General features: G+C 44.0%; 1 protein-coding gene across 24 annotated transcripts in view; it reads left to right on the forward strand.

Annotated features, from left to right (window-relative positions):
- The window catches only part of RBMS2 (RNA binding motif single stranded interacting protein 2), an 80,647-nt gene that overhangs the window by 54,834 nt on the left and 13,721 nt on the right, over positions 1-12,092 (forward strand). For 17 of the 24 annotated variants that reach the window (XM_070494455.1, XM_070494454.1, XM_070494464.1 and 14 more), the window contains 4 exons: positions 4,454-4,620; positions 8,776-8,834; positions 9,697-9,788; positions 11,463-11,620. In XM_070494455.1, coding sequence (XP_070350556.1) covers positions 4,454-4,620; positions 8,776-8,834; positions 9,697-9,788; positions 11,463-11,620 — 476 coding nt within the window. The remainder of the gene's footprint in view (positions 1-4,453; positions 4,621-8,775; positions 8,835-9,696; positions 9,789-11,462; positions 11,621-12,092) is intronic. The other 7 variants (XM_070494466.1, XM_070494460.1, XM_070494470.1 and 4 more) reach the window with 1 other exon arrangement.

Here is a 12,092-nt window from a genome sequence, read left to right on the forward strand (position 1 = left end):
CCCGTCCAGGGTTCACAGCTGAAATTCCTCCATTTCCCAAAGAATTAGTGAAATACTGCAACTTTCTAAAAATGTTAGTATCTCCTTTACAAGTCTACGTCTCTAAGGAGCTGCATTAGCTTTTAGTTAAGAAATCGCACTTCAAGGCTCTTGATCACACTGCCAGGCTCTTCATGTCTTCCCTGCATAGTCCCGTTATTTTTAAGGTACTCAGATGTTTACTAAATGAGTAAATTATTTATTCTAAAAGCATTCATCATCCATCCATCAAGCAGATACCTTCAAATTCTGCAAGACTGACTTTAATTTCTGTACTTTTTCCTAACCTCCCTTCACATCTAGTACCTGCTAACTAATCTCATCACCTCTGTCCTCCTACCCCTCCCACCCAGCCTTCATAAAGCAGCTGGTGTTGGCTTTCTCATATATGTGCGATCCTGTCATTTCTCTGTTTATAAACCCATTAATGTTTCCCAATCACTTCCAGAATTAAATCTCCTTCATACGAAGACTCATACCTATGCTATTCTACTGGATTACTTTACATGTCCTTTGCTACATGATAACATGCTACCATCCTTTATTTCTAAAGGCAAATTTAATACCATCCCGGGCATCTAAGATTCTAGGCCAAACATGAGGGCCCTTGTTTTAAAGAGTCCAAATCTTGTAATCATAAGAGGTATAGTACAATTCTGAGTCCTCTTCTAAATGGCCACTGATCCAGACAACTTCAGGAGTTCCACCTACGTGAATATAAACCAAGTTATAAGTGAAATTCTACCATTCTTCCTTTTCTTCTAGGAGCCAAACAAAACTACATGCCCCCCAACTAAATGCTGTTGAAAAGGATGAAGCTAACTAATGGACGCTGTAGAACACTTCTGTCCCTTCCTTAGGAGGCCCTGGAGTATTGACAATTCAGTCATTTTGGCATCTTAAATAACCCTGAATTTGATCCTCACATGAAAACGACATTTTTTAGGACACAGCAAAATAGCAAATTAGGTTTAAGATTTAGAGTGCTTTGGTTTATGAAATCTACCACAGTGTAGCAGGATTGAGGGAAATATCTTGCTCTTCGCTTTCTGGCTTAGGCTCTGACAGAGAACCATTTCAGACCAGTAGGAGTCAAGGGAGACAATGCTGCCCTATCCTGCCCTCCCGTGTAGGAACAGCTCAGTCCTCTGGCCCTTCTTACATACTGTCCTTTTCTCTCTTACACACATAGGTAAACGTGGATTATTATTTTGCATTAGTTATTTTGTCTCTTCAAATAATTTCTTTTGGGAAGCCAGATAAGCTTTACTTAGGGGCTTTCTCAACTTTTTTTTTTCTTGAATTCTCTTACCCCTCAAAGTGAATATTTTTCTTTTTTTTTTTTTTTTGAGGAAGATTAGCCCTGAGCTAACATCTGCTGCCAATCCTCCTCTTTTTGCTGAGGAAGATTGGCCCTGAGCTAACATCCATGCCCATCTGCCTCCACTTTATATGTGGGACGCCTACCACAGCATGGCTTGCCAAGCAGTGCCATGTCCGCACCCGGGATCCGAACTGGCGAACCGCAAGCCGCTGAAGCGGAACGTGTACACTTAACCCCTGCGCCACCAGACCGGCCCCTCAAAGTGGTTATTTTTCTACCATTTCTGTTTGGATGCAAACCTATGTAGCAATTTCAGAAGCTGCTTGAGAATAGCAAGAGATAAATGTTTATTTTTCTGAACCATATCTTGTTTTCTAGGAATTTTTCTGGCCTTGCAGCAAGTTTATTATTGACTAAGTCATATTTTTAGATTATAGCAAGATCTTAGTATTAAAACCAAGGTTATAACTATGGTAACAAACCAATAGCTTCTTTTTAATTTATTTTTTTCTTCAAAAACCCTTGCGTTCTTGTTTGGACAGTCCTGGCCGCATTGATGCTTTCTCTTAGAAACATCCTCTCACCTTGGGAAAGGAGGCTGATGGATTCTGACCGAGGCGAGTGGGCTCACCTGCTGTGTGGCACGTGGGGTGATGCCACTAGAGTGGCTTGTGCTGTCATTGTTATAGTTGGCATCATCATCATCCGTGTCATCCCTGGGCCTACAATCTCATGGTCGGGAGAAGAAGCTTGGCTTTCTCAGCTAAGGATCAATAATAGCAATTCCTTAGAGAGGAGGAAAGGCTGTCTTATTGAATGATCTCCAGCAGTGATCTCATTCTGAACTCAGGGACAAGCCTGATGAGAACAGAGGTCGCCATCTTCTTGACTGAGCTTCAGATCAGGCGGGGCACTTACGATAATAGTGACAATGGAGGGGCCTAGACTCACTAGTATTTGATTATTATTGCAGATTTAGTAATTCAACAGAGATTTGAACATCATTCTTAAGTAAATACTACCATTTCTAGCACTGGATATATGACTTTGAGGTTTATTTGCCCTATTTTTGTCTTGTTGTCTAAAAGTTGCTTAAAACACGCACATGCCACATGCATTGCCTGCCTTTGTTGACTACATCATATGTCTGTCACCATCACCACAGAGGAATAATACATCTTCCTCCGGCACATAGATTGTTCTATATGGGAAATCCTAGTGTAAGTGCTTGCAAAAAGGCAAGGACAGGGATGGGAAATATAAAGGATGTGTTAAGAGCTACAATAGGTCAGGAGTCTTTGGGCATCCAGGATGTGGTATTGGGTTTCTTTTTCTTCATTACTGCAGTACAGAGCTAAGGAATAAACTGCATATGTGCAAGTAGGTGCACATTTGTGGTGGCGTATACTGACTGATAAAGGTAGAGAAGATGCCAGCTTCAACAGAGTTTAGCCGGAACAAAGATTTTTGTTTTGAAGTTTGCTAAAGGTCAGAGGCATAAAATAGAAGAGGCACATTTCCCATTAAGATTCTTTGGGGGTGGGGCTGGCCCCGTGACCGCTCTGCTGCAGGCAGCCCAGTGTTTCGTTGGTTCAAATCCTGGGCGTGGATGTGGCACTGCTCATCAAACCATACTGAGGCAGTGTCCCACATGCCACAACTAGAAGGACCCACAATGAAGAATATGCAACTATGTACTGGGGGGCTTTGGGGAGAAAAAGGAAAAAAATGTTTGGGGCAAGATTTCCTCACTTTGATGTTTCTCTTTTTCTCTTCTGTTTCTACTTCAATCCATCACCGCCACCACCAAAAAGAGAGAAAGAGAGAAAAAAACCTGGAGATGAACTAGCATTTTAGAGAGAAGTAATTCCAAATAGATTTATACTATAAAGTGCTTTAAGCCAAGGGTGAACTGGAATATGAGTGTGATTTAATAAAGTATCCTATATTATAGATGATTATGCAAATGTAGAATATTATGAACCAAATATAAATGTAAACACCGAAAGCCTGATTAGAGCTTAAGGATATAAAACATGCCATGAAGGAACGGATCCTTGTTCCAGCCAACCTGGTGTTTTGTCTCTAACAGGAGTACCTAAAAAATATAGTGGAGTCTGGTTACCTGTCCTGGTATCAGTAGTGAAAGAAGAGAGATGTTTCACTGCAAATCCTGGATTTTCTTTACCATAATGTATCATTCATTCATTTAAACTTTTAAAAACTTGCAAATAACTTCTGACTAAACCCCTATCCGAATGGTAACAAATTTCGTTTTTTCCACTTGACGTGGTAATTAGTATTTCATTTTATTTCTCTAAGTTTACGATAATCTTCAAGCTCCTGCAGGTATTTTGCAGTTCCCATATTCTACAGTTTTGTGAATAATCTATGTTCAGCTTACTTATACCTTCATGATTTGATATATTTTTATTATTTCCTCTTCATTATTTTTGAATGGAACCTAGATTTTATTAATCTTGTCTCAGTGCACAGTTTACTTAAGAGGCATACATTAATCATGTTCTCCAGCATTTGTATGATAAAAACCTTCCGCTATAGAGCCAGCCCTGATGGCCCAGCGGTTAAAGTTCAGCACGCTCTGCTTCAGCAAACTGGATTCGGTTCCCCAGTACAGAACCACACCACTCATCTGTCAGTGCCGTGCTGAGGTGGCAGCTCACACAGAAGAGCCAGAAGAACTTACAACTATACACAACTTTGTACTGAAGCTTTGGCGGGAGTGGAGTGGGGGGTGGGGGGGGGCCGTGGGAGGAAGACTGACGACAGATGTTAGCTTAGGGCGAATCACCCCCTGAAAAGAAAATAAAAGCATTCCACTATAACAAAGTACCTTTTTTCGAAACTGTTAACAAGCTTTCTTTGGCCTCTTATTATTCTTGAAAAATAGGTAGAACAGTTAGATATTTTCTTACTCTTTCCTTTAGGGTTTTTTCCTTAACTATCCTATTGAGTTTATTACTGTTAAAGTGTGGAATCATTCTTTCCAAGAGGCCAGGGTCTTCCTCACTCTCCAGCATCTATATAATATAATCCTTCTGACTTTCTGTTCCTCATGTCTCCCTACAGCCATATGTGTCATTGTCTCAGCAGATGGCACCACCGAGTCCAAGCAGCAGTACCCCTAACAGCAGCAGTGGGAGCAATGGAAGTGACCAGCTGAGCAAAACCAACCTGTACATCCGGGGGTTGCAGCCAGGCACTACTGACCAGGACCTCGTCAAGTTGTGTCAGTCGTAAGTTGGGGTGCATGTGGGTAGGCTTCCAGGGACAGTACAAATTTGGTGATACTGGCTTCTTGCCAGATACTTTTATCCTGAAATGCAATATTATTTTGCTTCTACCCCATAATCACAAGGTTTCTCAGCACCCCCTCTTAAAGACATTCTGCCTGTTACTGTTATCTAAAACCTTTATGTCTTTCTCTGGGGAAAGCCAGGTTAGGACTGGTCTTTGAAGCTTAGTATATGACTTTGTTTCCGGCATGTACCCAGAACTGATGGTCTTAGTGGAAAGATTCCTATCCTTACGCTTGGAATAGAAATGCACAATTTCTCTAAAGATATTGATTAGAAGGCAGTGAGAGCTGGAAGTGGGACTAGGCAATTGAATTATACTCTTAAGAGAGTTTCTGCTGCTAGAGATATTCCCGGTGAACCAGAGGAGCCCTCGAATTAGTGGATAAAGAAGGTGGAGAAAGAGGCTGTCACTCTGCATCTACCCCCTAAAGACCTGTGGGGTTCTTCAGAGTAGATTCGAGTCATGAGGTAGAGATAACTACCGTGGAATTAGCCCCGTTAGGAATGCTGGGGGAAAAAAGAGATGCCAGCTCAATTCCATTTGGCAGAAAAATATGTGTTTCAAATAATATATTTGGAGGAATGATTAGAGCAAGAAGTCTGGGGGTGGGATGGGGACATTAATGGAAGGAGGAAAAGTGAGTTTGGGAAAGTGAATGGTAGAATGAGATAGAAATAGGAACCTTAGGCTGTGTAAACTTACCATCTTTTAAAATTTTTTATTGAAGTATGACAAGCATATAGAAAAGTACACAAATCCTAAGTGTACATACAACAGTGAATTTTCACAAGGCGAACGCACCGTTGTAACCACATTAAGAAATAGAACATTACCAACTTTTCAGAAGCCCACCTCTCAGTTACTGTCTCCCCCTTCCCCACAAAGGTATCTTCTGTTTGGCTTCTGAGTAATTGATTGGCTTGTTTGAACTTCATATAAATATAGTCATGTAGCACATACACTTTTATGTCTGGCTTCTTTTGCTCAATGTCGTTGGTGAGATTCGTCCACATTGTTGTATGTATACAGCAAAACTTCGTTCATTCTTATTGCTCTTTAGAATTCCATCACAGGAAGATACCACAATTTATTTGCCTGTTCACCTGTTGTTGGACATGTGGGTTGTTTCCAGTTTGTGACTATTACATAGAGTGCTGCTGTGAACTTGGATGTGGCTTGGTGTATGTGTGTACACATTTATGTTGAGTATATATACCTAGGAGTAAAGTTGCTGAGTCATAGGATATATATTTGTTCAGCTTTTGTAGATACTACTAAACAATTTTCTGAAGTGGTTAAACTAATGCAAACTCCCACAACAGTGTGTGTAAGTCCCAGCTGTTTCAAGTCCTGGAGAGGCAGAACAGTTTCCCCCACATGCAGTTGTATGGCGGCATCGGAAGGGCCCCACAAAGCCCTTGCTCTTCTGAGGCCGTGGTTTGGTCCACGCACATCATGGATTTTGGCTAGAACAAGGCTGTACAAACTTGATCTTCGAAGGCTAGGTGTGTACAAAACTGGTTCCTTTGCTTCAACTTCCCTTGCTAGAAAGGTATTTACATGGAGTTTAGGGGACTTAGTCTAGGACTAGTAATTTTTGGGGGGAATGGGAATTGGCAGAAAGGTTGATTTATAAGGGAAAAGAGTATTTATCAGTCTAGCTCCTTGATTTTTGCACCCTCTGTTTCTTGTACTAATTATAATGTGCTACAAAAAATCTTCTCACTGCGCAAAACAGAGAAGAAACTCAGTTTTACTTCACTATACTTTTAGACTTTACATTTTGCCCTTCCCAACAGTTGCCCTACCTTCTGCTGTGTCTGAAGGGATGAGAATAGTCAGGGTCAGCATGTAGGATGGACCTAAGGAGCCCAGAGGAGAATAGGTGCTGCATGAGTCATGACGAAACGGAGGCTGAGGAGAACAGGTGGGTGGAACACTGGTGGGTGCTGTGAGCTGGGAGTTAAACCTTTCTAGGAGGGGTGTTTCCCATGCATAGAAGGACTTCCTGCCTTTGTCCCAGTTGTCTCTCTGGGTTGTAGGGGAAGTAAGCGTTGCTGGATCCTAAGCCTGGTGGGCAGGAAGGAGAGGCGTGCCGTCTGGGACTGGAACTCCTGGTTCTCTTGGAGGGGCTCCTTCTTCCGAGGAGGAAGGAGCAGGAGCGACCCAGCTGTTGCCAGCTGCAGTGGAAATTCTGAGCTCAAAGTCTCAGGCTGCTCAGACCACAGCAGGCTCCACCCTGGGGCCTTGATAGGGATAGCAGCATGTGTGTCCTCTGGCCTGCGGTCCCTTGCATCCCTTTCCTTACCTAAATTTGGGAAAGAATCCAAGTCTTTAGCCCCGAAAGGCTAGGATCGCCACATCCAACCTCACCCCCATTTTAGTATGTTCTTTTCCCAGCCTCCAGGGTGTTGCTTGGCTTATTCTGTCTAATCCGGTGGGTCACAGAAGAAAAAAATCAGTGAGAGGCCGCCAAGGAGTGAAACAAATGCCTCAGTCATCATATGTTCTTTAGGGATGAGAGGAGAGGTAGGAAAAAGTGCTTGTTCAGGATATTGGTCTCAAATTGAGTCCCTGCCAACTATTTCCAGTTAAATCTTGCACTTCTGACTCTGTTAGTGATTTCTGTTCTGTCTCTTAATGTCTTCACCCTCCCGGAGTGGGACGTAGAGACTTCTTTCTAGTGGAATACTTCTGGTCTAATCCCTGACCTGTGATGCTCGCCTGCTGCACTTGGAGGAAATCCACACAACTCTGCTGCCAAAGCATAATTTTCAAAAAGTTGAAGAAGGTGACTCTCATACAAATATAGGTGAACACATGCCGAAGATTTCTTTTACTCGTTAATGAGAGAACCAGCAGGATGGTAAAATGCATTCAAAGAGTATGTGAGGGACTGAGTATTTATAGGTCCCAAAGAAAGAATGTTGGGATAAGATTGCTAGGTTACGCACAAAGCTGGTTCGCATCCTGCAGGACAATAAAACAGCAACCTTTGGGGTTATCTTTTCTGTTGGACAGAAATTATTTGCATTTCTACTGGATGAAAATTTACAAGTTAGTATGTATCTTCACAAAGTCAGGGCACTAATCTGTAGTAAACAGTAAATCAACAAAGAAACATCCCCCGATAACGAAATATACCTTGCATGAGCCTTTGAGACAATGTTCCAGAATGGCATCAAAAGGGTATGCAGTCCTCATTTTGCCTTATCCTTAAGTTTTGGATAGTTTTCACAGCACTGCTGTTGCACCTGGTCTTATGCCCACTCCCCTCCCTAACACACTCCCAAATCTTGACGATGAGAAATACAAGTCTTAGAATACAGTAAAGCAGGAGGGCGGGCCAGTCGCAGCAGTTTAAAGTTGAGGTCCTTTGAACATAATAATAATAATAGCAGTTGAGAGTTTTCACGTGTTTACCATGTGGTAGACGTTAGTGCTTTATAGTCATGAACTCATTTCATATTCCCAGCAATTCTATCTTTATTTTACAGATGGTAAGATGGGCACGGAAAGGTTAAATGACTTGTCCAAGATCACACATAGCTATAGAGTGGCAGAACCAGGATTTGAACAAAAGCAATTTGGCTTCAATGAGGGGGCCAGTAGAGGGGTAGGGAATGGGGTGTCAGAAAAGAGAGATGTCTATAGATTTTCATAAGAGGAATGGTGTTTGTCCCAAGGAAGATAAGTAATATCAAGGATTATTTTTAGTCCTCAAAGAATTCCAGCCAGAGCTCTGCCCTTACACGCTCTGCTATGAGGACATCGCCAGGCTTCTTTCCCAAAAAGACAGTTGTCTCTTTCCAGCTGGTATCTGAGTCTTAGTTGGGAAAGAAGAGTGAAATGTGTTGGTATTGTAAGGCCCACAGTTACCTTATTTCTTGTAGGCACCTTTAGGGAATAAATATATATGATGAGTGTGACATTTTAAAATCATTTCTTCTGTGTTTTCATTAAAGTTTGAGTAGGGACAGTTGTCTTAGTGGGAGTACAGAAAGGGCATGGATTCATCCAGCTGTCTCAATCTCTGTGCTGTTCTAAATACCTTCCCCCAGATTATCACTTTGCATTTTCTTCTCCCTTAGATATGGCAAGATTGTCTCCACTAAGGCCATACTAGACAAGACCACAAACAAGTGCAAAGGTGAGAGAACACCTGTCCTTGGAGGTGGAGCAGCTGTGAATGAGGCCATCGCTTGGCTCTGCCCTTTACTGCCGAGAGTCCCTAGTACCCAGTGTCAGGGAGGAGTCTCTCTAAGGTCTTCAGGCTTAAAAGACTGAGATATTTAGATTTTTGGGTGACCAGATAGCTAGAGCTGAAAGTGCTCTTTTGGGGACCCAAGGTTAGAAGCTGGCACAGAGTGCCTTTGAGTCCCCTGGGCTTACTTTGGACCTGTTGTTTCCCTGGATTGAATGGTGGATATGGGTAGGTGAGATTATTTCTAGCAAAGCATCGTAAATACCTTTTGGTGTGTTCGGGGGGTGACTTGGTAGATATATTTTGTGAGGATGAGTCTTTGTTGGGGTTTTGAGCAGTTGTAGGTGGGGATGGAAGAGTGGAAGGAGGGAAAGGGCTGTCGGCTGGGGTGGGGAGAGGCTTCTTCTGGCAGGTGGCTGGTTATCTGCAGTGGAGAGACTGTTTTCCCTACATGCCTAGCATTTCCAGGGTGTGGCTTGGAAAGAGAAGGGGGTTTTTTCAGAAGTGAAGGGGGACTGTGGATTGTTAAAAGAGCCTAGTTCCCAAAACATCAGATTTCTTAAGGGGAGGGAGAAGGGCAAGGACACCACAAGGACCTCATTGCCCTTGGCATTCTCAGCTGTAAAGCAGGCCCAATCTCCCAGGGTTCAAGAGCACAGGGATAGCTACCTGAAACGTCTTAATTGCTCTTTCTCCCTCCCACTTCTGTTACATGGATCATAACGCTTCCTCTGTCTCCTAAAAAGCCTGGGTCTCCTACATCCCTGATGCCCCCCTACCTCCCAGTGATGCTGTTTCCCCGTTCCAGGCTATGGCTTTGTGGACTTTGACAGTCCTTCAGCAGCCCAGAAGGCTGTGACAGCACTGAAAGCCAACGGTGTGCAGGCACAGATGGCAAAGGTAAGGGTACTGCCCCGTGTCTGTTTCTCTGAGAGGTGTGGTCACCACCAAAGGTTCAGTTCCGAGGCTCCAGAGGGTTGAAGAAGCACGCAGTTGATGGAAGACCTGTCTGCAGTGCTTTTTGACTATATCTGGCCAAACACAGTCCTAGCTAGGGTCCCACTGAGCACTCTTGGCTGCTAGAGGAAGATGGTGTTCAGATCTGTGGCAGGTAGCTCTGTCGGCTCTGTTCCTCTCATCAAGTGTTATAAGCAGGCGAGAGGGTCAAAAGGCCTCTTCCCTTCCTCCTGCTGTTTCCTCATCTCCACTCTGGCCCCACTTCCCTACCAGACAGCTTGGGGTAGTTTTGCAACATTCTCTGATGAAGCCAGTTGTGCAACTCAGAATTTCAGAACAATGCTCTCCACCTCCCAAAACTGTTCCCTGTGTGTGGGGTGTTGGGGAAAGGGAGGCCACAGTAAGGAAGGAGGCTGTCCCTCCTTCTCAGATCTGTCTCCAGCTTTGTTTTCATCTGGACTGCTAGAGAACTAGAGGCTCTTCTCTCCCCTCTTTGCTTGGGTGGGATTGCCCCTTTGCCTCTCTGAAGTCGTTGTGAATACGCTATGTGGAGCCAATGGGGCAGGCTTGCCAGCTACCCTCTTCTGTAATGGTTAAAGAAAAAGGAAACCCTGAAGGGAAAGGCAGAAGAGGGACTGAGGTTGCTGGTGACCCACTGTCTAGGACAGAGTGACTGCTTAAGTTCTTAAAAATACAGCTATGGAGGGGCTGGCCCAGTGGTGCAGTGGTTAGGTTCTCACATTCCACTTCGGTGGCCTGGGGTTCGCTGGTTTGGATCCCAGGTGCGGACCAATGTACCACTTGTTAAGCCATGCTGTGGCAGGCGTCCCACATATAAAGCAGAGGAAGATGGGCACGGATATTGGCTCAGGGCCAGTCTTCCTAAGCAAAAAAAGAGGAGGATTGGCAGCAGATGTTAGCTCAGGGCTAATCTTCCTCAAAAAAAAAAAAAACAAAAACACAGCTATGGGAAGTTACTGTCATTTTACACGTTCTGCCCACTGGAAGGGCTCTTCCACCTCTTCTTTCTGGAGAAAAGTCCTCTGACAGTGGAGTGTAGGGTTCCTGTGAGACTGGAGTTTTCAGGGCTCCATGGTGACCCAGTGAGCTATACATCTGGCCCTTAGTGCAGCCCCCAGCACATTGCCTTCCCTTTCCCCTTGTCCCCTCTTCCTGCTCTCCCTCCACTGGAGAGTGAACAGCATTCCTACTCAGAGGAGTCTGCTGTGGCCGGAAGAGGGGGAGGGGGGATTACTCAAAACAATCCAGCCAGGAGCAAGGCGGTCCAAGAGAATCCAGCCCTGGGACAGGCTGTTGGCGGGTGGAGGGGGAGTGCTGCTCTGCCTAGTTCTTAAAGAGACAGCCAAAACTTCATCAGTGACTTGTATTAGGGGCTTGGACAGTCCTAGAAATATTATATATGCTTTTTTTTTTGCCTGGATATACAATCCATGGTAGTGGGACTCTAGGTGTTACAAAATAGTTGTTAAGGTTCCCTTTGTTTATGTGGGACCCTTCGTACTGTCTCTGTTCTAAGATGTCATTTTGTGGATAAGGGCTGAGGGTGGGAGAGGAATAAGAGATGTGAGCTTTATCTTCTCACTTTTATTTCCATAGCAACAGGAGCAGGACCCCACAAATTTATACATATCAAACCTCCCACTGTCAATGGATGAGCAAGAACTGGAGGGGATGCTAAAGCCCTTTGGCCAGGTTATCTCCACTCGAATCCTTCGAGACACCAGTGGGACCAGCAGAGGGGTTGGCTTTGCAAGGTGAGAGATGCCAAGAATGGGAAATGATGAGGTTAATAAAGAGTGTCACTTAGGTTACCAAAAAATCTGTGCCCCCTCTCCCAGAGGACCAAACCGTTGGCCAAAAGTACTTGACAGTAAATAAAAATTTCATTTAATGATAGGTCATAATACTCACAAACCCATTTCCCGCCAGTTCTTTATCCTTTCCCCACTGCTTCCTGCTGCTCTAGCTTTGTCCCTTTGATCCAGACCCAACCAGAAGAAAATAATTCCGTATCTTCTTCTAGTTTACCGAGTGGTTTCTCATCCTGTTATTTCACTTAGTCTTTATAGCAACCCCATGAAATAAGTATTAGTTCTCCATTTTATAGATAAGGAAAGCACAATCTCCGGTATGAGGGGATTTGCCCAGGTCTCACAGGCGTGGGTGGTGGGGCACAGCCCTCATCCTTCTGGCGTCAAGATCAGTAGGACGAAGAGGAAGATTTGG

Source organism: Equus asinus, chromosome 22, assembly GCF_041296235.1.
Source record: "Equus asinus isolate D_3611 breed Donkey chromosome 22, EquAss-T2T_v2, whole genome shotgun sequence".
Taxonomy (NCBI): domain Eukaryota; kingdom Metazoa; phylum Chordata; class Mammalia; order Perissodactyla; family Equidae; genus Equus; species Equus asinus.